This window comes from Hemiscyllium ocellatum, chromosome 38 (assembly GCF_020745735.1).
Source record: "Hemiscyllium ocellatum isolate sHemOce1 chromosome 38, sHemOce1.pat.X.cur, whole genome shotgun sequence".
NCBI lineage: Eukaryota > Metazoa > Chordata > Chondrichthyes > Orectolobiformes > Hemiscylliidae > Hemiscyllium > Hemiscyllium ocellatum.
In genome coordinates this window covers 20,708,783-20,730,667 of record NC_083438.1, presented here as the reverse complement: position 1 = coordinate 20,730,667, position 21,885 = coordinate 20,708,783, and the positions used below count along the sequence as shown (strand labels likewise).

Genomic DNA, 21,885 nt, shown 5'->3' with positions numbered 1-21,885 from the left:
GGAAAAGGCACCTCGAGAGATTAATGGCCTCACCGTAGAGTTCCCCAGCTTCAAATTCTCCCCACCCCCAAACCTCATCCCATGCCCATCCCTCCCTCTCCTCCCCACCTCCTTGACCCAACTTAACCTTTCCATTTTCCTTCTCACCTATCTGCTCCACCCATCCCACTGATCAATCATAATCACCCACTACCTGCATCCACTGTCCCAACCATCCCCCAGTCCCAACCCCTCCTCTCTATTGATTTCTGAGCTTCCTTCCCCTCTCCCCCACCACCCAAGGCTCCTGACCCAAAACGTCAACTTGTCTGCTCCTCTGTCTGACTTGACGTGCCCTTCCAGCTCCGCATTTTGTCGACTCCAGGTTAAAACTCAGACCGCTTGTTCTGTGCCCTGGAGAGGGGCTTCATAGAAAATTGTAGAATTTTTTCGAAGCAACCCTATTCGTTATTACACAGCTCTGGAGTAGTTGGGGTTGGAACCAAAACAAAGGTAAATCAGAATTAAGAACACTACCCACTACACCACAGGAACTTGAACGTCTCTCTTCACATTTTGATACTGTGATTTGATTTTGCATCTCCCATCGACTCAAACTGTAAGAGCGAGAGAGAGAGAATCTAAACATTTTGCCAGATTCGTTCTCTTTCCCAGTAGCTTCAAGTTTCCTTATTTCGCTACTTGCAGAAACAAATAAATATATAACCTTTCATTTATGTTTCATACCCTGAAGAAGACAAGGAGCAGATATTTCCCCTTTTTGGCGTACTCCACAATGAGAGGCTGCAGTTTTAGACAGCAAACAGACAGACAGAGATAAGGAGGGATTCGTTCTCTCAAAGGGCTAGGAATCCGTGGAATTCGCTACTCCTGATTCTGGCCGAATTAATTTGAGGAGCAGGTGACAGATTTTTAAACAGTTGAAAGGTTATAACGACAGGGCAGTAAAGTGGAGTTGAGTCCATGCTGCAATCGGCAATGATTGTATTAAATGTGTGGCATCAGAGCCAAGGGATTGAATGGCCAATTCCTTGTCCTGGTTCTAATGTTCTTACATTATTTATGCATAACGTGGGTGCCAGCCAGTATTCAGTGAATTTGTTGCTTCCAATTCGCAAAATATGTTCCTTAATAAGAAATCATTAATGAACATAATTTATGTTTTGATCTACTTCTTGACATGACAGTCTCCCCTCAGCAGTTGACATTTTGTTCTGTCACACCACAACTGTTTAGGAACGAAGCTCAAACACAGGGACAACACGAAAGGAACGTGAGTCAAACAGCAAACGGTAGGTGAAATGTTCCAGTATTTCCATGCTGCTGTGGCAGTGCAGGCTTTAAATCTGCTGGTTGACTTCAAGTTAATTTAGTGAATCATTTTGCTTTTCATTTAATTTCTTTTGTTTGTAACTAAATGAGTTTAAAAATCACACGACAGGGGTGTAGCAGGACTCCAAAAGCTTGTGCTTTCAAATAAACAAATGTTTTAAAATTAGAGGGTACAAAATGAGGTCTGCAGATGCTGGAGGTCACAGTTGAAAATGTGTTGCTGGTTAAAGCACAGCAGGTCAGGCAGCATCCAAGGAATAGGAAATTCGACGTTTCGGGCATAAGCCCTTCTTCAGGAATGAGGAGAGGGTGCCAGGCAGGCTAAGATAAAAGGTAGGGAGGAGGGACTTGGGGGAGGGGCGATGGAGATGTGATAGGTGGAAGGAGGTCAAGGTGAGGGTGATAGGCCGGAGTGGGGTGGGGGGCGGAGAGGTCAGGAAGAAGATTGCAGGTTAGGAGGGCGGTGCTGAGTTGAGGGAACCAACTGAGACAAGTGGGGGGAGGGGAAATGAGGAAACTGGAGAAATCCGAGTTCATCCCTTGTGGTTGGAGGGTTCCCAGGCGGAAGATGAGGCGTTCTTCCTCCAACCGTCGTGTTGTTATGTTTTGCTGGTGGAGGAGTCCAAGGACCTGCATGTCCTCGGTGGAGTGGGAGGGAGAGTTAAAGTGTTGAGCCACGGGGTGGTTGGGTTGGTTGGTCCGGGTGTCCCTGAGGTGTTCTCTGAAGCGTTCCGCAAGTAAACGGCCCGTCTCCCCAATGTAGAGGAGGCCACATCAGCTGCAGCGGATGCAATAGATGATGTGTGTGGAGGTACAGGTGAACTTGTGGCGGATATGGAAGGATCCCTTGGGAACCCAGTGTCGTGTGATTTGTCCACCCCAGACCAACGTCATAACTAAATGAATCCTTGTTCTATGCTTTGTGAATACATGGCTCGCTTGATGTTCATTTTTAGAACAGTATTCTCAACACATGCGTGACTGAAAATCCCATTTCATGCACATTTTCAACATTGTACTATTTTGTGAATGGTGAGCAGAAGCTATTCCTAATGCAAACTATCTGCTATTGCAAATCTCTTGACTTATACAACATGCGTGCTCTGTTTCTTTATATTACATTACAGTGTGGAAACAGACCCTTTGGCCCAACAAGTCCATACCAACCCGCCAAAGCGCAACCCAACCATACATTTACCCCTTACCTAACACTACAGGCAATTTAGCATGGCCAATTTACCTGACCTGCTCATCTTTGGACTGTGGGAGGAAACCGGAGCACCCGGAGGAAACCCACGCAGACACGGGGAAAATGTGCAAATTCCACACAGTCAGTCGCCTGAGTCAGGAATTGAACCCGGGTCTCTGGCACTGTGAGGCAGCAGTGCTAACCACTGTGCCACCGTGCCACCGTCTTGTCGGTTTTGACTCCTTTTACCTTTTCTTCATGAAAGCTCAAGACTGTGCAGGGTACAATCAAAGAGTCGTACAGCACAGACAGGGATTCTTCCATCCAACCAGTCCATGCCAACCATAATCCCAAACTAAACCAATCCCATTTGCCTGCTCCTGGCCCATATCCCTCTAAACATTTCCTATTCATGGCCTTATCCAAATGTTTTTTTTAAATGTTGTAACTAAACCCATATCCACCACTTCCCCAGGAAGGGCATTCCACACACAAATCAGCCTCTGTGTAAAGGATTTGCCCCTTGTATCTTTTTCAAATCTCTTTCCTCACACTGTGTCCCTTAGTCATGAAATCCCCCATCCTTGGGTAAAAAGTACCTGCCCTTAAACCTATCCTCATGATTTTATAAACTTGTGTAAGGTTACCCGTCAACCTCCTATACTCTAGTGAAAAATGTCCCAGCCTATCGAGCCTTTCTTTATAATTCAGACCTTTCATACCTGACAACAGAAAAATATCTTCTGAACCCTCTCCAGCTTAATAATACCCTCCTAATAACTGGTCAACCAGGATTGGACCCAGTACTCAGGACTCAAAGCATCTGGGTTCTCAGTCCCAACAACTCCATGTGCACACGTTACTTAGAGAGATAATAAAGAGATGGATGTTTTGAATTCTTTGGTCCCCAGTTTTCGTGAACGGGGTTGGTTAGTTCAGTTGGCTGAATGGCAGGTTTGAAGAGTGGCACCAACAGCATGGGTTCAATTCCCACAACGGTTGTAATTCCTGTCCTCTTCTTGACAACCTCTCTCCTCAGGCGAGGTGTGGGCAGATCACCAGCAGTTGGGTCTGCCTAATGACTTTGACGACTTAGTCAATGAGAGGTCCATTTGGTTTATCAGTCAGCTCTCACGACAACCCAGATAATGACGCATTCAGACTGTTTCATAGAAGATAGAACAGCACAGCACAGGCCATTTGGCCCCTGATGTTGTGCTGACCTTTTATCCTACGATAAGATCAAACTAACCGACATACCCTTCATTTTACTATCATCCATGTGCCTATGCAAGAGTCACTTCTGTCTGGGGACAGATGAGAGCAAATCATTTTTTTTTCCTTAACCGTTGTGTATATTGGTATGTGAAATGGGATTCTGACTCTGTTACTCATTTAACATGAACATGTAAAGTTTTAAATCACTCTTATAATCTTAAAGCTTCCCACTCCTAAATTAAGATTGTTTCAAATGAATGCCTTTGATTGTAATTTTCTCGTGCTAGTAGCCATGGGTGCAGTGGTTAGCACTGCTGCCTCACAGCGCCAGAGACCTGGGTTCAATTCCCGCCTCAGGCGACTGACTGTGTGAAGTTTGCACATTCTCCCCGTGTCTGCGTGGGTTTCCTCCCACAATCCAAATATATGCAGGTTAGGTGAATTGGCCGTTCTAAATTACCCATAGTGTTAGGTGAAGGGGTAAACATAGGGGAGTGGGTTGTGGGTCGGTGTGGAATTGTTGGGCCGAAGGGCTTGTTTCCACACTGTAAGCAATTTAATCTAATCATTTATTTAGGGAAACACAGAATCCATTTAGAAGCCAGCATACAGAGCAAAAAATAAAGGTATAATTCCTCCAAAGGAAATTAATTGTTTGAAGTCTTTTGGCACTGAGATGAGGCTAATGTAGGTGTCTTGAAGTGTGTGTGTGAGACCACACACTGACAGGAAACAAGGACTTGAGTTCAGTGGAGAGACTGCACATATCAGGGTGATTCCTCTTAAAGAATTGAGGTTAAACAGAAATTTGACAGAGGTGATAAAACAACTGTGACCAGTTGACACAAAGGATATTAGGCGAGACTGCTTTCAGACTCAGAAAAGAGCAAATTAATTGCAGGATTAAAAATGTACAGCTGTGAGATGCAGAGTTTTTCCCAGCCAAAATGTACAGTCCAAAATACTACTTCAAGCAAATTGCAAAGGAATTTCCAATGAAAATTGAAGGGAACTTATTGACAAAGCCATGGGGAAATGGGAGTAAAGTCTCCATAGTCTTACCAGGCCATAGGGCTGCCCTCTTATTAGAGATAGACAACTAGCAGTGGTTTAACCTGAGGGTCACCACACATCAGGCAAGGGGAAAAGATTGAGAAGGACAATTCTTCCTGGTAACCCTGAACACAAATCCTCGATCCAACCAAATGATCCCTGGATAGTATTTAGAGCTGATAATGAAGCAGCTGACGAAAACGCTTGATTCTGCCTTGCTCCATTCTCTGATTCAATATGTTAAGGGTGGCACTGTGGCTCAGTGGGTTAGCACTGCTGCCTCACAGTGTCAGGGCCCCACGTTCAATTCCAGCCTCGGGTGACTCTCTGTGTGGAGGTTGCACATTCTCCCCGTGCCTGCGTGGGTTTCCTCCCACAGTCCAAAGATGTGTGGGCAAGGTGAATTGGCTGTGCTAAATTGCCCATAGTGTCGGTTATTAGTCAGGGGTAAATATAGGGTAGGGGAGTGAGTCTGGGTGAGTTACCCTTCAGAGGGCCGGTGTGGACTTGTTGGGCCAAAGATTCTGTTTCCACACGTCAAGATTCTAATCGTCTAGGGTGTAGGTTTGCTCACTGGGCTGTCGGTTTGAGATCCAGACGTTTCATTACCTGGCTAAGTAACATCATCAGTGGCGACCTACAAGTGAAGCGAAGCTGTTGTCCTGCTTTCTATTTATATGTTTGCCCTGGATGGGGTTCCTGGGGTTTGTGGTGATGTCATTTCCTGTTCCTTTTCTGAGGGGTTGATCGATGGTATCTAGATCTATGTGTTTGTTTATGGCATTGTGGTTGGAGTGCCAGGCCTCTAGGAAATCTCTAGCATGTCTTTGCATAGCCTTTCCCAGGATAGATGTGTTGTCCCAGTCGATATGGTGTTTTTTTTCCTCCGTGTGTAGGGCTATGAGGGAGAGAGGGTGGTGTCTTTTTGTGGCTAGCTGGTGTTCGTGTATCCTGGTGGTTAACTTTCTTCCTGTTTGTCCTACATAGTGTTGGGGGCAGTCCTTGCATGGAATTTTGTAGACGACGTTGGTTTTGTCCATGGGATGTACTGGGTCTTTTAAGTTTTTTTAGTTTTTGTTTGAGAGTGTTGGTGGGTTTGGGTGCTACTAGGATTCCGAGGGGTCTAAGTAGTCTGGCTGTCAGCCCTAAACACAGAGGGAAAAAAACCCACCATTTCGTCTGGAACAACACATCTATCCTGGGACAGGCTAAGAAAAGACATGCCAGAGAATTCCTAGAGGCCTGGCACTCCAACCACAACGCCATAAACAAACACATAGATCGAGATACCATCTCTCAACCCCTCAGAAAACGAACAGGAAATGACATCACCACAAGCCCCAGGAACCCCATCCAGGACAAACATATAAATGGAAAGCAGGGGACAACAGCTTCGCTTCACTTGGAGGTCGCTACTGATGATGTTACCGAGCCAGGTAATGAAACGTCTGGATATCAAACCAACAGCTCAGCGAGCAAGGCTACACCCTAAACCTCAACCTGAGCTACAAACCTTCACAAACCTTGTGAATTCTAATCTTCTAATTAACGATTTGCATTCCCACAGAATACTGCAATGTATTGGTTGAAAATTCAGCAGCGACATACGAAAATATTCCAAGAATAAAAAAGGTTGGTCTACGTATTTTAATGGATGGTGACACTGCTGAGAGTGTTGAAGTAAAAAACTGTCTTGTGCAACCAACGATGTCACTCCTGTAATTGAAACGAGCTGACCTAACAGATAGGTCAGACTGGGGTGAGGCCTACAGGATTCAGTTTCCTTTCCCTTACTCAGGGCCCAACTGGTTCTAACGACAAGCCATAAACGCTCCACGTGGAAGAGATCATCTTGATGTGACTTTCGAATGTCATCGCCAACATGAGAATCGCATCAGATTGAAAGTGGATTAGCATTTGCTCCTTCATCGCCACTGAAATTCAATTTGAGGAGGGCAATTTGGATCAGATTGTAATTTGAGATGTATGAAACACCAGAGACAGGTCTTCTCCGCTCACTTTGTTTAATGTTCTAATTGTCAGCAACACACGGTGGCACGGTGGCACAGTGGTTAGCACTGCTGCCTCACAGCGCCAGGGACCTGGGTTCAATTCCCACCTCAGGCGACTGACTGTGTGGAGTTTGCACGTTCTCCCCGTGTCTGCGTGGGTTTCCTCCGGGTGCTCCGGTTTCCTCCCACAGTCCAAAGATGTGCGGGTCAGGTGAATTGGCCATGCTAAATTGCCCGTAGTGTTAGGTAAGGGGTGTATGTAGGGGTATGGGTGGGTTGCGCTTCGGCGGGTCGGTGTGGACTTGTTGGGCCGAAGGGCCTGTTTCCACACTGTAAGTAATCTAATCTAAACATGTCCCAACATGGAGACAGACAACTTAATCAAGTCAGCCTGCGTATCCCTGTGTTTCCAACACAGTAACATTAAAATATCCAATAACCTGCAAAATTAGTTCAGTGGTCCCTAATGAGGTTAATAACCAGCACCAGACTTTGTGAACAATTGATATCAGACACCACAGCTTAAAGATTTGACAAGCTGTTAATAATACAGTTGGTTTAGCAGAACAATGTTATGCCACAAAACAATTGAATTAACATCTATGATTTAAACCCAATCTTTCTTTATTCTAGCCCCACTCTCATACGAAGACAGACAGACAAACAGACACAGTTTGTGTCTCCAAAATGCAAAAATAAATAACATCGAATTAGCCACTATCTTTCTGTGATTCATAACGTCAGAGGAACATGGGACGGTATCTTTCTAGGTTTCTGATGTACGTAGGTAGCTTCCAATAGACTCCAAGGAATATTCGTTCATTTCCTACAGAGATTCTATTCTCCATATTTTCAATAAGTTGATGATCAGGGGTTAACCAGACAGCAATCAAACTTCCATCCTGCAGTTTTTGCAGGTACTTTACTTCTGACTCAAACGTAGTTAAAGCCTGGCTTCTCTTTGTTAGACTGGTTGCCTGCCCATTATGCCCCAGTTAACATTCAGTGTTTGATCTGAGCATTAGGTATCTCCAGAACCATAACATTGACAGCGCATGTTTTAACATGCTGCTGCTCTCAATCCAAAGGTCATGGTCAGCTCTCAGGTCACAGTTCCCAACTCCAATGTAAAGATGAAGAAAACAAAAGTAAAATTCAACAGCAAACTTGAGTTTTGCTCTGACTGCTGTTTGGTATGCTTTCCTTTATTGGTCTGAGTATTGAGTACAGGAGTTGGGAGGTCAAGTTGCACCTGTACAGGACGTTGGTTAGGCCAATTTTGGAATATTGCATTCAATTCTGGTCTCCTACCTATCAGAAGGATAATGTGAAACATGAAAGGGTTCAGAAAAGATTTACAATCCTCCAAGGGTTGGAAGAATTTGAGCTAAAGAGGGAGGTTGAATAGGCTGGGGCTGTTTTCCCCTGGAGCGTCAGAGGCTGAGGGGTGACCTTATAGAGGTTTATAAAATCATGAGGGGCATGGATAGGGTAAATAGACAAAGTCCTTTCCCTGGGGTGGGGGCATTCAGAACTAGGGGGCATAGGTTTAGGGTGAGAGAGGAAAGATATAAAAGAGACCTCAGGAACAATATTTTCACGGAGAGGGTGGTAAGTGAGCTGCCAGAGGAAGTGCCGGAGGCTGGTACAATGACAGCATTTAAGAGGCATCTGGATGGATATATGAACAGGAAAGGTTTGGAGGGATATGGGCGGGGTGCTGGCAGGTGGGACTAGATTGGATTGAGATATCTGGTCGGCATGGACAGGTTGGACCGAAGGGTCTGTTTCTGTTCTGTACATCTCTATGACTCTATGAGGTAGAGTTGGAACTGATTTCCTCACCCAGCCTTTATTTTGGTTGGGGGGGGGGAATGTGGAAGGGGGGGGTGGGGTAGGGGTGTGTGTGGGTGGGGAGTAGTGGTAAACTGTGGTTAACAAATACTGCCAAAGAAAACAGGTCGATATGAGTCATCAGTTGAGAATGAGCGAAGGACCTGCCTTTGAGCTGAACTCACTCGGCTGAACATGACATGTCTAATTTTTCTGAAGTTACTGTGTCATTTTTTTTGCAGAACCTCTTTACGTAATCTTTTCTCTTTAATTTCATTTGTACAGGACAGCGATACAAATCTACCAGATGGGAACCCATTCTACTTGGTCAGGATCTTATTTTGTATATTCATTTCAAAAATCTAGTTACAATGTATTCCCTATTTTACAAAGGATCTCTTTAAATCACTCACTACTTTTGTTCATGAATAACAGCTATCCTTTTGGTTTTAACAGGAATTGCAGCCGTAAGATTTGACTGCATACTGTGAACTGACAGGTAAGTTGATAGAAAAGTTTTTAAGTCACTGAAGAGCACAGTCTTGCAGTACAGTTATAGTGACCCTACCTCAAAACCAGAAGATCTAGGTTCAATTCCCACATGTGTCACAACATCCTGAGCAGGTTGGTCAAAAATGCTTGCAGTAATAACAAAAATATGTCTACAGTAATAACCTCTGAGCTGGGAGCCAAGGTTTTAAGTCCCACTTCTTCCAGTGATGTGGAGGTATGGACAGATTGATTAGAAAACAGAACACTAGGAAGCTCAGCAGGATATTGTCCATACATCCCTGAGGGCAAGGGGTAGGCTAATATGTTAAGAAGACATATGGGGCGCTTGCCCTTATCATTCAAGATAGATTATTAGAGTGAGGAGGTTATGTTGGAGATGTACAGAACTTTGGTTCGGTCACAGCTGGGGTACTGTGTGCAGTTCTAGTCTCCACACCACAGGAAGGATGTGATGGTACTGGAGGGAGTCCAAAGGCATTTTACTAGGAAGTTACCTGAAGTGGAGCTAAAGAGAGACTGTGGAAGTTCATTTGGAACAAATTACAACAAATGCTGGAATCTGTACTGAAAGCAACAAATGCTAGAGATCACAGCAGGTCAGACAGCATCCATGGAGAGAGATCAAGCTAATTCTTTGAGTCCAGATGACTGTTTGTCAGATCTCTGATGAAGATTCATCTAGACTCGAAGTGTTAGCTTGCTCTCTGTCCATGAACGCTGTCTGACCTGTCGTGATCTCCAGCATTTGTTGCTTAGTTTATCAGAGCAGGTTGTTATCTTTATAACAGATGAGGTTGAGGGCAGACAAAATAAAGGTGTATGAGATAACGAGGGAGTAGTTATTTCCTAATTAACCAATTTGGAAATATTATTACAATTGCTGTAGCAGGTAGGGCTTGAACTCTGTTGTTCTGACCAGAGGTCGTATCACTAGCACTGCACCAGAAGAGCTTGGGATTATAAGGGATGTGGGACAGGATGAATAGAAAGCAACACTTCCCCTTGATCTGTAACGATGGAATTTTGAGGTGAAATGAAGGAAATTTAGAGTTAATTTGAGGACTTCTTTCACTCAGAGGGTGGGGACCTCTGTCTGGAATGGGCTGCCTGGGTGAGTAGTTGAGACAGGTAACCTCACAATCTTTAGAAAATATTTGGATGAGCACTTGAAATGTCATAGCATTAAAGGCTAGTGCTTGAAAGTGGAACTAGTGTAGACTCAATGTAGATTTAGCAGAACAGACTTGATGGGCCAATGATTGTATTGTAATTGCTCTCTGTCCATACGCAGATATTCCATTGGAGAGTCTCTGGACAGTTAGTTTAGTGAGAGTGCCATGATGTTTCCACCTCCTCCTGACTGAAACACTAATCAGTACTTGGCATGTTGACAATGCACTCAAGTGGTATGTGTTATTCTACAGTACAGAGAACCTGAATGGACTGTTCACTCCAAGTTCAAAATTCACAACAGCACATGTTGAAATTGAGTTCACTAGATCCAGTTATGTGTGAGAAAGTGCATAAGAGAATATACGTAGAATTACAATACATGTATTATATAATTGTATGAAATGTTTGCAAGACCTCCATTATATTCAGATTATAAAGATAGAGAATGCACACATTTTTATTTGTTCTCGGAATACGAATAAAACATATCAAGATGGTAAATATGCATCACCATTCAATGTTGAATATCTTGTGTAAAAGAGTGGAGACTTTAATCTTCACAGTTTGCATATTTCCTGGAAGGCTGTTACAAAACAATCAAGTTTTCTTGAGAACAAATGTGCTTTCAGAGCTATTTACAGTGCTTACTCACACATAACTGGATCTAGTGAACTCAATTTCAACATGTGCTGTGGTGAATTTTGAACTTGAAGTGAACAGTCCATTCAGGTTCTCTGTACTGTAGAATAACACATGCCATTTGAGTGCATTGTCAACATGCTAAGTACTGATTAGTGTTTCAGTCAGGAGGAGGTGGAAACATCATGGCATTCTCACTAAACTAACTGTTCAGAGACTCCCCAATGGAATATCTTCGAGACTTGCATCATTGGCTGCTGGAGAACATTTTATTCATTATAAAATCTGGAGTTGTTTCAAAACCTATCTCCAACTCCTCCACTCACTTCCCCTTGCTCTGTCTCTTCCTGTCACCTAATCATTCCATCTGCATCTCACTCCATCTATCTCTTCCTTCCTCTCATCCTATCTCACACTCCACCTCTCCCTGCTGTACCATCTCGCCTCTCTCTTTCTCATTCCCTCCATCTCCTTTGTGCACCGTCTCTCTCTCCCTCTCTTTCCCATATCATTCTCTCCCCATCTCTTTCCTGGTAGCACTGTCTCTCACACCATTACCTTCTCTTGGGGCCCCAGTCACTCCCTCTCGCTCCAGGTCTCTCTCTCGCCCTGTCACATTTTTTTCTTTTTCTGCTACCTTTCCCTGTCGCTCATCTTTCCCTCCCTCCTTTCTCAACTTCACTGAAGCCTGTAGCGTGTTAGTTTCCCCATCCCACCCCCTTCCAATCCCTCTTTAACGCTTTCAGGTTGTCTAACTGAATGCAAAGTTATTGTGATTATCACTGTGGCTGCAGATCCACAGCAACGTGGCTCACTTTTAATTGTCCACTGAAGCACTAGAGAAAGTCCAACTATTCAAGGATAATGGGCAATAAATGCTGACCTTGCCAGTGACGCCCATGACCTAAATGAAAATAAAGCAAAAATTATTTTTGTATTGAAATTGTTCAGACTCTAAGCAAAGCATCAACAAATCTGACTGCACAGCTGCTGATTATTGAAATTCCAAAGATAATCGCACTGAACACCTTAAACAAATTAACTTCAGCTTTGATAGGCTTCACATGAATCAGTGCTGCATTATTTATCTAAAATTCCAGATCTGGGAAGAGGGAAAAAATAATGTTTTGGCTTCTGTTCTGGATCAACTGCTTTCTAATAGTTCAGTAGTTTCAGAACTTGAGCCTATCTGATCTTCCTTCTCTGCATACAAGTAAAACCATAGAATCCCTACAATATGAAAGCAAGCCATTTGACCCCATGAGTCCACACCAAACCTCCGAAGAGCATTTCCCCCAGGCACACCCGATCCCCATAATCCTGCATTTCCCATGGCTAATCTACCTAGCCTGAATATCTCTAGACATAATGGCCAACTTAGCATGGCCAACCCACCTAACTGCACATCTTTAGATTGTGGGAGGAAACCAGATGCAACCAGAGGAAATGCACATAGACATGGGGAGAATGTGCAATCTCCAGACAGACAGTCGCTTGAGTGTAGAATCAAGTCTGCGTCCCCGGTGGTGTGAGACAGCAGTGCTAACCACTGAGCCATTATGTCACCCATGAACTAGTTAGTGTTCATTAAACCACATCTGAGAGGTTTGACTGGAGACCTCTTCTTTTGAGGCAGGGTCAATTATCTAGTAGTGTTATTTCTTGGCTATTACTGCAGAGAGACCTAGGGGTCTAGAGTCCTGGGTTCAAATCTCACCATGGCAGATAATGGAATTGAACTGAATAAAAATATGGAATAAAGTGTCAAATGATGACCATCAAACCATTGCTGATTACCAGGGGGAATCCTATCTAGTTCACCATTGTCCTTCAGGGAAAGAAAGCTGCCATCCTTATGTGACTCCAGACCCACAGCAATGAGGTTGAATATAATATTGGCAATAAATGTTGGCCTAGCCAGTGATGCTCATATCCTGTTTTCATTCACAGAAACTTTATGTCGGTCTGCCAAAACCACCTGGAATTCATTCTCTACTGGGAATATCGTCTGTGTCAAAGTGAAATAAATTAGAACCCTGATTACTTCAGATTTCTAGCAGTCAAATTTTATTTCTTGAGGGCATGTCACATCTTGTTTTCCCAAGTATTTGGCAGCTTTATGCATATCACATTCCTAACCACCGACTCTGTCCTTACAGGAACCTAGATAGCTGTTTCTCATGAGCAATATATATAGAACCAACATTGTGTGTAATTTTGCCTCCACAGGGAATAATACAATTGACAACTTGACAACATTAATGGTTGTGACTCGATGCAACAAGGGACAAGATTCATTAATGTCCTACCACAATGCACTTCTCTCATCTTTGTTTTCAAAATTCTTTCAGAGGCAAATCCCCCACCCCATCCCTTTAGAGTATCCCTTAATATTGTCTCTCAAACTTTATTGAGCAATTTCTGAGATTCATTATTTCAATCTACATCTCAACTTGCTTGCTGCCCTCTGATTTCAGTGTTCTTACAAGCTCAGTGTACCTCCACATCAAGCAAACTGTCTTACTGGTATCCATTGACATGTCCCAGTCATGTAATTGAGCTTCTTGATGTTAATCTATTCCTATCTCTTCCTTTCTTCCCCCCCCCCCGCATAAACATGCTCATCATCACTATCTCTCATCTTGTCATCCTCTCTCTCCAACTCTTCCATTCACTTCCTCTTGCTCTGTCTCTCTCTATCACCCAATCATTCTGTCTCAGCCAGCTTCCATATACTTCTCAACCCCATCGATCTCTCTCTTCCTTTTACCCCATCTCTCCCTGTCATTCTATCTCTCATTGCTGTCCCATCTCACCACACTCCATCTCTCTTTCTCTCCATTGTCCTGGTTTCTCATCCCAGTCCCTCCCTCATTTATCTTTCTCCCCAGCTTACTCCATCACTTTCCTGGTCTCACTGTCTCTCACACCATTACTCTCTCTTGACCCCCTGCCACTCCGTCTCACTCAATCTCTCTGTCTCCCTCTCACTCCAAGTTTCTGTCTCACACCCTGTCTCTTTTTTCTTCTTGTTTCATGGTATCCTGTTGACCATCTCTCCCTCTCAACCCATTCCTCCCTTCTTAACTTTACTGAAGCCTGCACCATCTGAACTCTTGCCCACGCACCCCTTCCTCTTTAACACCTCTCCTCTGTTGTTCAACTCAATGTAAAGCTGTTGCTGAATGTCACTCTTCCCGATGGTATTGCAACCAGATTATCTGCAGCAATTTGCTGTTTCTTATCCCACAACACTACATCTCTGGGAACTCAATATCTATTCCTTTTGACCTATCATCATGCTACCCCACAGTAACAGCACCCATTGGCAACTGAATAAGTTTTGCAAACCTACAGTATCTGCCACCTGAATATATACAGAGATTTCTTCATGGATATTGGGTCAAAACATATGTAAAGGGCGCGCTTTTATTGTACTTTGTTTGGGATTGCGGACTGAACTAGGAAAATGACTATTTTACAGCCAAGAACTGAGGAAGGAATTGCTGTACTTGTAAAAAGCAACTTATTGCAAATGGTGTTTACATTGTTGTTTTGTTCAAACTGTGGGAGGCTGGGGGGAGCTGTTTGCAGATTGGCTGGCATCACAGGGTGTGTACAAAGTGATATTCAATCGGAATTGGTTTGTGAAGCTGTGACCAAATGTGGACGCCACAAGTCATAGTCCTGACAACAATTATCTGATTGGCTCTTAGCTAGCTGAATAGCTTGTGTGTGAATGATATTGGTGGAAGTTCTCAGACTGCTGTAATGGCCGACATGCACCATTTTCTCTGCAACAAACTACTGAAAGCCTGAAGAAAACTAGTTTATTTTTGTCCACACATTATTATAAGGTGCTGTCTTTTATGAATAAGACAGAAATGTTATCATCTGTGAACCAGTCTCTCTCTGCCTCCTGTGAAAATGTGAGCAAACCTAAAAGAAAGTATCAGAAAAATGATACACTCAGGAAGCAAAAGGAACAATGGATTGAGTCCTGCAGACTGGTGCTTTTCTAACCTGCTGTGCTTTGACCAGCAACACATTTGCAGCTGTGATCTCCAGCATCTGCAGACCTCATTTTTTACTTTTGAAATGATTCCCTAGTATTGGTTTCCCCTCCACTCACAACACCAACGTTTTTTTTTTGTCTGTAAATGTGTACGAAAAAGTGTACTTGAGAAGGGGCTTTGAATTTTAGCTTGTATAGTTTCTGTGAAATTTTCATAATTATTTGCCTGTGATTAGAATCTACATATTTGTAATAAATAGCAGTTCTTGCTAAAACAAAACCCCAAAGGTCCATGCTTTCTATTAACCGTTCTGACATGTAAACTGGGACTTTGGATAGATTGATAAATATTTTTCCCCTTTGTGATGACAGTGGGAATAATAGGGTTTGATTTCCAATGAGCTATTCAAGTGAGGAAGTGACGCATCCGAGTTTCCCCACTAAATCTCGGCTTCTGGTTTACTGGTGGAATGAAATTTCTACTACGCACCGTCATTTCCCAAAAATTTAATTCACCTACACGTCTGATTTTGTTACTCAGCTGCGGGTGGAGCAATGGCGATGATTTGTCCCACAATCCTTCGCGGCCACGAAAGGCCTCAATTACTGCAAGAGGCCATTCTGTAGGGGGAGAGTGCGCGAGCAGCTTGCGACGCATGCGCATGTCCTACAATCCACACTTGCTTCACTGAAGATTCTGATGAAGAGACAACCTCGATGTGTTAGCTCCAGGGTTTCCTCTGTCCCCTCCTTCCCTTCCCCCAACGCAGCACAGAGACTTGGAATATCTGCATTAACAGGCAAACCTGCAGTTTTAAACCTGAGAAAAGTTAAAAATCACACAAACCAAGAAATAGTCCAGCAGGTTTATTTGGAAGTACCAATTCAGACCAACACCAGCACCTTCACATTAAACCTGAAAAAGTCAGACCACAAATTCATGACTCAAATATTGCAAAGGAATAAAACCAAGTGATGGAGATGCCCGGAGGGAATGAAATCGCAAACACATTCAGGTAAAGCTTCATATAATTCGACACAAGACACAACATTCCTTTAAATTAACATGTGCGGCTGTTCTGGGTGGGGAGAGGCTGCTCATTCAGCGGATTCTGCAGCCATTGGAATTGGTGTGACTCCTGTCAGGGCAACACCGGGAGGACCAAGCTTGGAGACATCCTTAGACTGGGAGAGTGGGGGATATTGATCCATTGGAAACTCCCGTTCCCTCCAACCCCCCACCCAATTCGACTTATATCATTGGCATTGGTGAGATGCAGTAGAGCACATCAGAATCTCAAACAATCTTCATCTGCCGAAACCTGTAATAATCTGCCAGAAACTCTCAACCTCTTTCATTTTCAGTCATCTTCCTCTCTGGCGGGTGTTTCTCTATACTTTGCTAACATCAAGTTACTAAGCAATTGGAGAAGGATTTATTAAACAATTGAAAGGGTGGTCAATTATCTCCCTTACAGCATCACTATTGGTTGGACAACTCCTCCACTCAGTTCGCTGTGTCAACACTGGCCTTGGAGGGCGGCCCAGACTTTCATCAGCACCCTGACAGCGCCACCACTGGGCTGGAGTACTTACTGGATGGCGTCTCAGGTTCAGCTTCCCCGCAGTGCCACCACTGGGCTGGAGTACTTACTGGATGGCGTCTCAGGTTCAGCTTCCCTGCAGTGCCACCACTGGTTGGAAGACCGACTGGAGGACTCAGTCATTCAACCCTTGTTCAACCTGATATCAGATATTTTCTCAGTAAAAAAATCATACAACACCAGGTTATAGTCCAACAGGTTTATTTGGAAGCTCTAGCTTTCGGACCGCTACTCCTTGCTCGGGTACCTGGAGAGCAGGATCATAAGATACAGAATTTAGAACAATAATTCACAATGTCATGCAACTGAAACGATATATTGAACAAACCTAGATTGCTGTTAAGTGTGATTTTCAACTTTGTCTACCTCAGTCCAACTCCGGAACCTCCACGTCATTGTTTTTTTTTGTCAATTCCACAGCTCTGAAGCAGGTGGAGCTTCAGCCCAGGCCTCTTGGTTCAAGAGCTGAAAATGTGTTGCTGGTCAAAGCACAGCAGGCCAGGCAGCATCTCAGGAATAGAGAATTCGACGTTTTGAGCATAAGCCCTTCTATGCTCGAAACGTCGAATTCTCTATTCCTGAGATGCTGCCTGGCCTGCCGTGCTTTGACCAGCAACACATTTTCAGCTGTGATCTCCAGCATCTGCAGACCTCATTTTTTACTCTTGGTTCAAGAGGTCGAGATGCTATCATGCACACAAGAGTTCCTTATTTCAGCAGTTTAATCCATATTTGACCCAAGGCTGTAATGAGTAGGAAGCTGACTGATGGTTGCCCAACGTGACCGACCAGATCACAGAATCCCAACAGTGTGGAATCGGGCCATTCAGCCTGTGGAGTCCACACTGAACTTCTGAAGAGCATCCCACCCGCATCCCTGTAACCTTCCATTTCCTATGGCTAACCCATCTAGCCTGCAAATCCCTGGACACGGTGGGCAATTTTGCATGGCTAATCCACCTTAACCTGCACATCTTTGGGCTGTGGAACGAAATCAGATGCGCCCAGAGGAAACCCACACAGACAGAGGGAAAGTGTGCAAACTGCACACAGACAGTCGCCTGAGGCTGGAATCAAACCCGGGTCTCAGGCGCTAGGGGGCAGCAGTGCTCAGTAGATCTGCCTGGTGCTACTCCTGGTGTGCTCTCCTGTACTCTTCATTGAAGCTTTGTCCCCTCAAGGATGGTGTTGTCTGAGACTTTGTAAAGTATTTTATCGTGAGGATGACTATGTCAGACTGTTACTCGCCTAGTCTATGAGAAAGCTTTCCCAATTTTACCATTAGACCTCAGGTATGAATGATGAGTATATTGCAGCATTGACAGAGCCGAGTTTTCTGTTGTTGACCCAGGTGCCTAGGTCAACACCAGTTGGTCTATCTCTTTTCATTCTTTCTCCAATACCTTTTAGCATTGAGGTACAACTGAGTGGCGGTGAATTTAGAGTGTTACCCTGGACCTGGAGTGAGGTATAGATCAAACGAGTTAAGGCCAACATTTTTCCTTCTCTGGAGGACATTAGTTTTCAGACTTGCAAACATGGAATTCTTGACTGCAGAGATCTACAGAGGCTCAAATCATTGATGCTGTTCAAGTCTGAGATTGGTAGGTTTTTGTCTTTTCAAAAGCATGTAAGCAGGAAAATTGTGTTGAACTGAAAAGTCAGCCATGATCTGTTTGAACGATGGACAGGGCCCCAAAAGCCTTGTTCCCATTCATCATTTTCTTCAACTCCTATCTATAGACTAGGGCAGCAGATTATTGGAAGCACCACCAGCAGCAAATTCCCCTCCAAGTCACGCACCATTTGGTCTTGGAACCACAACCATGCTCACTTGAGCTTGCAGCAACATCCCTTAACAAGATTGCTGTGGGAGCACTGATACAAGGAGGGGTGCAGTGGCTCAAGAAGGCAGCTCATCAGCTTCTCCAACCAGGAATGGCCAACAGTTGCTATCCCCAGCCACCAATACCCTGCAGTCAAAGCTAAATGTCAAATGGGTCAGGAAGAAAGGGGATTAAGTGGCAAAGTGGAAGTAAGGTCAAGGAATGACCATCAGAGAATTGGATGGTGGGGGCATCCTCCATGGGACGTCCCACTTCCTCTTTCTTCTGCCCTAATTTCTTGCAGTCTTAGGCAGAATCTTTTGCAGGTCTGCTTCGAGCCTCCAAGACAGCGGCTTCAGCTGAGGCTGTGATATGAGTCAGAATGAGATGACTCCCTCACACTTCACTGCAGGTTAACCACAATCTGTTGTCTCAGCTTTCCAAAGGCTGACAAACCCAAGTCAACCAAACAGATTGGTTTTCACCTCATCTTTCTGCCAAAGCTATTGTGGTTAACAGCTGTACAATAACTCAATTCCTTTAGTCTCTGGATAAGAATCTCACTACACTGTGTCGCCTTTTCTTCTACATTCTCCAGAGTCCAATAAGTTCCAACTGCTTAAATCTCTTTCTTTTCTCCCTAATTCTTCATATTCCCCAAATTTATCAACTGAGCTAGAAGCTGGTAGTTTTAAAGCCCAGTGTAGCCAACACAAATAGTTAAAGCCACTGTGCCAGGCTGTTGAGGTTTGTATTTTGCCAGTGATCATGCTGACGGCGTGCTGCACTGTCAGAGAGTCAGTGCTGACGGCGTGCTGCACTGTCAGAGAGTCAGTGCTGACGGCGTGCTGCACTGTCAGAGAGTCAGTGCTGACAGCATGCTGCATTGTCAGAGAGTCAGTGCTGATGGCGTGCTGCACTGTCAGAGAGTCAGTGCTGACGGCGTGCTGCACTGTCAGAGAGTCAGTGCTGAGGGAGCACTGTGCTGTCAGAGAGTCAGTGCTGACAGCGTGCTGCACTGTCAGAGAGTCAGTGCTGACAGCGTGCTGCACTGTCAGAGAGTCAGTGCTGATGGCGTGCTGCACTGTCAGAGAGTCAGTGCTGACAGCGTGCTGCACTGTCAGAGAGTCAGTGCTGAGGGAGCACTGTGCTGTCAGAGAGTCAGTACTGAGGGAGTGCTGCACTGTCAGAGAGTCAGTGCTGAGGGAGCACTGTGCTGTCAGAGAGTCAGTACTGAGGGAGTGCTGCACCGTCAGAGAGTCAGTGCTGAGAGAGCACCACACTGTCAGATAGTCAGTACTGAGGGAGCGCTGCACTGTCAGAGAGTCAATACTGAGGGAGTGCTGCACTGTCAGAGAGTCAGCACTAAGGGAATACTGCACTAGCAGAGAGTCAGTACAGAGGGAGTGCTGCACTGTCAGAAAGTCAGTACTGAGGGAGTGCTGTGCTGTCAGAGAGTCAGTACAGGGAGTATCACTCTGTTGGAAGGTCAGTACTGATGAAGTGCTGCATGGTTGGATGGTCAGTACTGAGGAAATGCTGCATAGTTAGCCAGTCAATCCTGGGGGTTGGGCACTGCTCTCTCAGAGGGTCAGTACTGAGGGAGTGCTGCACTGTTGGAGGGTCAGTACTGAGGGAGTGCTGCACTGTTGGAGGGTCAGTACTGAGGGAGTGCTGCACTGTTGGAGGGTCAGTACTGAGGGAGTGCTGCGCTGTTGGAGGGTCAGTACTGTGGGAGTGTTGCACTGTTGGAGGGTCAGTACTGAGGGAGTGCTGCACAGTCAGAATGTCAATACTGAGAGAGTACTGTGATGTCGAAGGATCAGTACTGAGGGGCTGAAAATGTGTTGCTGGAAAAGCGCAGCAGGTCAGGCAGCAACCAAGGAGCAGGAGAATCGACGTTTCGGGCATGAGCCCTTCTTTAGGAATCCTGCTCCTTGGATGCTACCTGACCTGCTGTGCTTTTCCAGCAACACATTTTCAGCTCTGATCTCCAGCGTCTGCAGTCCTCACTTTCTTGCAGTACTGTGGGGGCCCTGCACTGTCAGTGGCTTAGTACTGCAGGAGTGCTGCACTCAGTACTGAAGGAGAATTGCAGTCGGGAATCTGTTAGAAAGGTAGTGTTGAGGGACAGGTTTATGACTCAGGAGCAGTACTGAGGGGAGCTGCACTGTGGAAGTCAGTACTGAGAAAGAACTGCAGAGTTGGAAGACATATTTGGGGAGGGTTGTCCTATTGTAAGTTAAGTATCCAGAGCAAGTGAACTGCCAAGCATGTTCGGGTAGGAACATAATGTGGTAACGCTGCTCATTACTGCCCCCTATATAGAGGATTAAGGGCATGGAGAGGTTGAGCATCAAAGAATATGAAACTAATAATGTGAGGGTCAACGTATATCAATGAGAGCAAGGGACTGATGAGAGATGGTGTTTATTAGGACATGGCACAGGACCATTCTCCATTATCTCATATTTAAGGAGAATAGAATGTGGGAAGCTCTTAATATTCCTCAGGCTCAATGGAGAATACTTCCACCTCAGAATTCGATGGCTGTGCATTCAAGTCTCACTCTTAGCATCTGGCTCCAAAAAAATGTTGTGATTGATGTTTCCATTATGAGTGTTTTGAGACATGGTTGTCATGTCACACCAACAGATCCAGGTTCAAGATTTTCTTGAGGCAGAGGTGAGTTATAATATACTGGTCTGGGCCAGTTGATGAAAATGACTGTATCCAGTTGGATATCAATACAGGTATCATGCCAAACCTCATGACTGAGGCTGTGTGGTGGATGGACACTAACATTAGGCTTTGAATAGGCTGAGAAAGTGAGGAGTGCAGATGCTGGAGATCAGAGTCAAGAGCGTGGTGCTGGCAAAGCACAGCAGGTCAGGCAGCAGCTGAGGAGCAGGAGAATCGACGTTTCAGGCATAAGACCTTCATTAGGAATCAGGAATTAAAAAGATATCCAGAATGGTCATAAGAATAATCACAGCTAGAGGGTGCAAAGGCCTGGCAGTCAGTTCTGTACTAAATGAATGAAGGTGAAGCCAGGTCACCGTAATGAAGTGGGCCAAAATTTCACAGTGCCCTCATCCAATCACAAGCCATGACTGTCAACTTGTCTGTGAGGAGTAACAGATTATGGACCGAGCCTGGGATTTTCCTGGCACTTCTACACCAAAGCAATTCTGTCACCTCATCTGTCCCAAGTTCTACTGAAGAATGAGAAGACTCCACACCCCTATACTTCGAGCATATAAAGCCACAAAGTATTCCTTCTTTCAAAGGGGTTGGAGTGTAAGACAAGGGATACCTTACTGCAACTTGGTGGCAGCACATCTGGAGCAGTGTGGATTGATTGACTTATTGATTGGTTGATTAATTGTCATGTGCACCAAAGTACAGTGAAAACATTTGTTGACCAGCATTACAGACGGATCATAGTACGAAATGATGTTCAGATCAGAAGAGTTGG

General features: G+C 44.7%; 1 protein-coding gene across 1 annotated transcript in view; it reads left to right on the top strand.

Moving 5' to 3' along the window:
- Window positions 1–12,982, top strand: part of LOC132833990 (carcinoembryonic antigen-related cell adhesion molecule 5-like) — a 45,284-nt gene extending 32,302 nt beyond the window's left edge. Inside the window, exons 6-10 of the mRNA XM_060852702.1 lie at window positions 1,237–1,292; window positions 6,360–6,424; window positions 8,923–8,964; window positions 9,094–9,136; window positions 12,913–12,982. Of these exons, the coding sequence (XP_060708685.1) occupies window positions 1,237–1,292; window positions 6,360–6,424; window positions 8,923–8,964; window positions 9,094–9,108 (178 nt within the window). The 3' untranslated portion in view covers window positions 9,109–9,136; window positions 12,913–12,982. The remainder of the gene's footprint in view (window positions 1–1,236; window positions 1,293–6,359; window positions 6,425–8,922; window positions 8,965–9,093; window positions 9,137–12,912) is intronic.
- The last annotated feature ends 8,903 nt before the right edge of the window (window positions 12,983–21,885 follow it).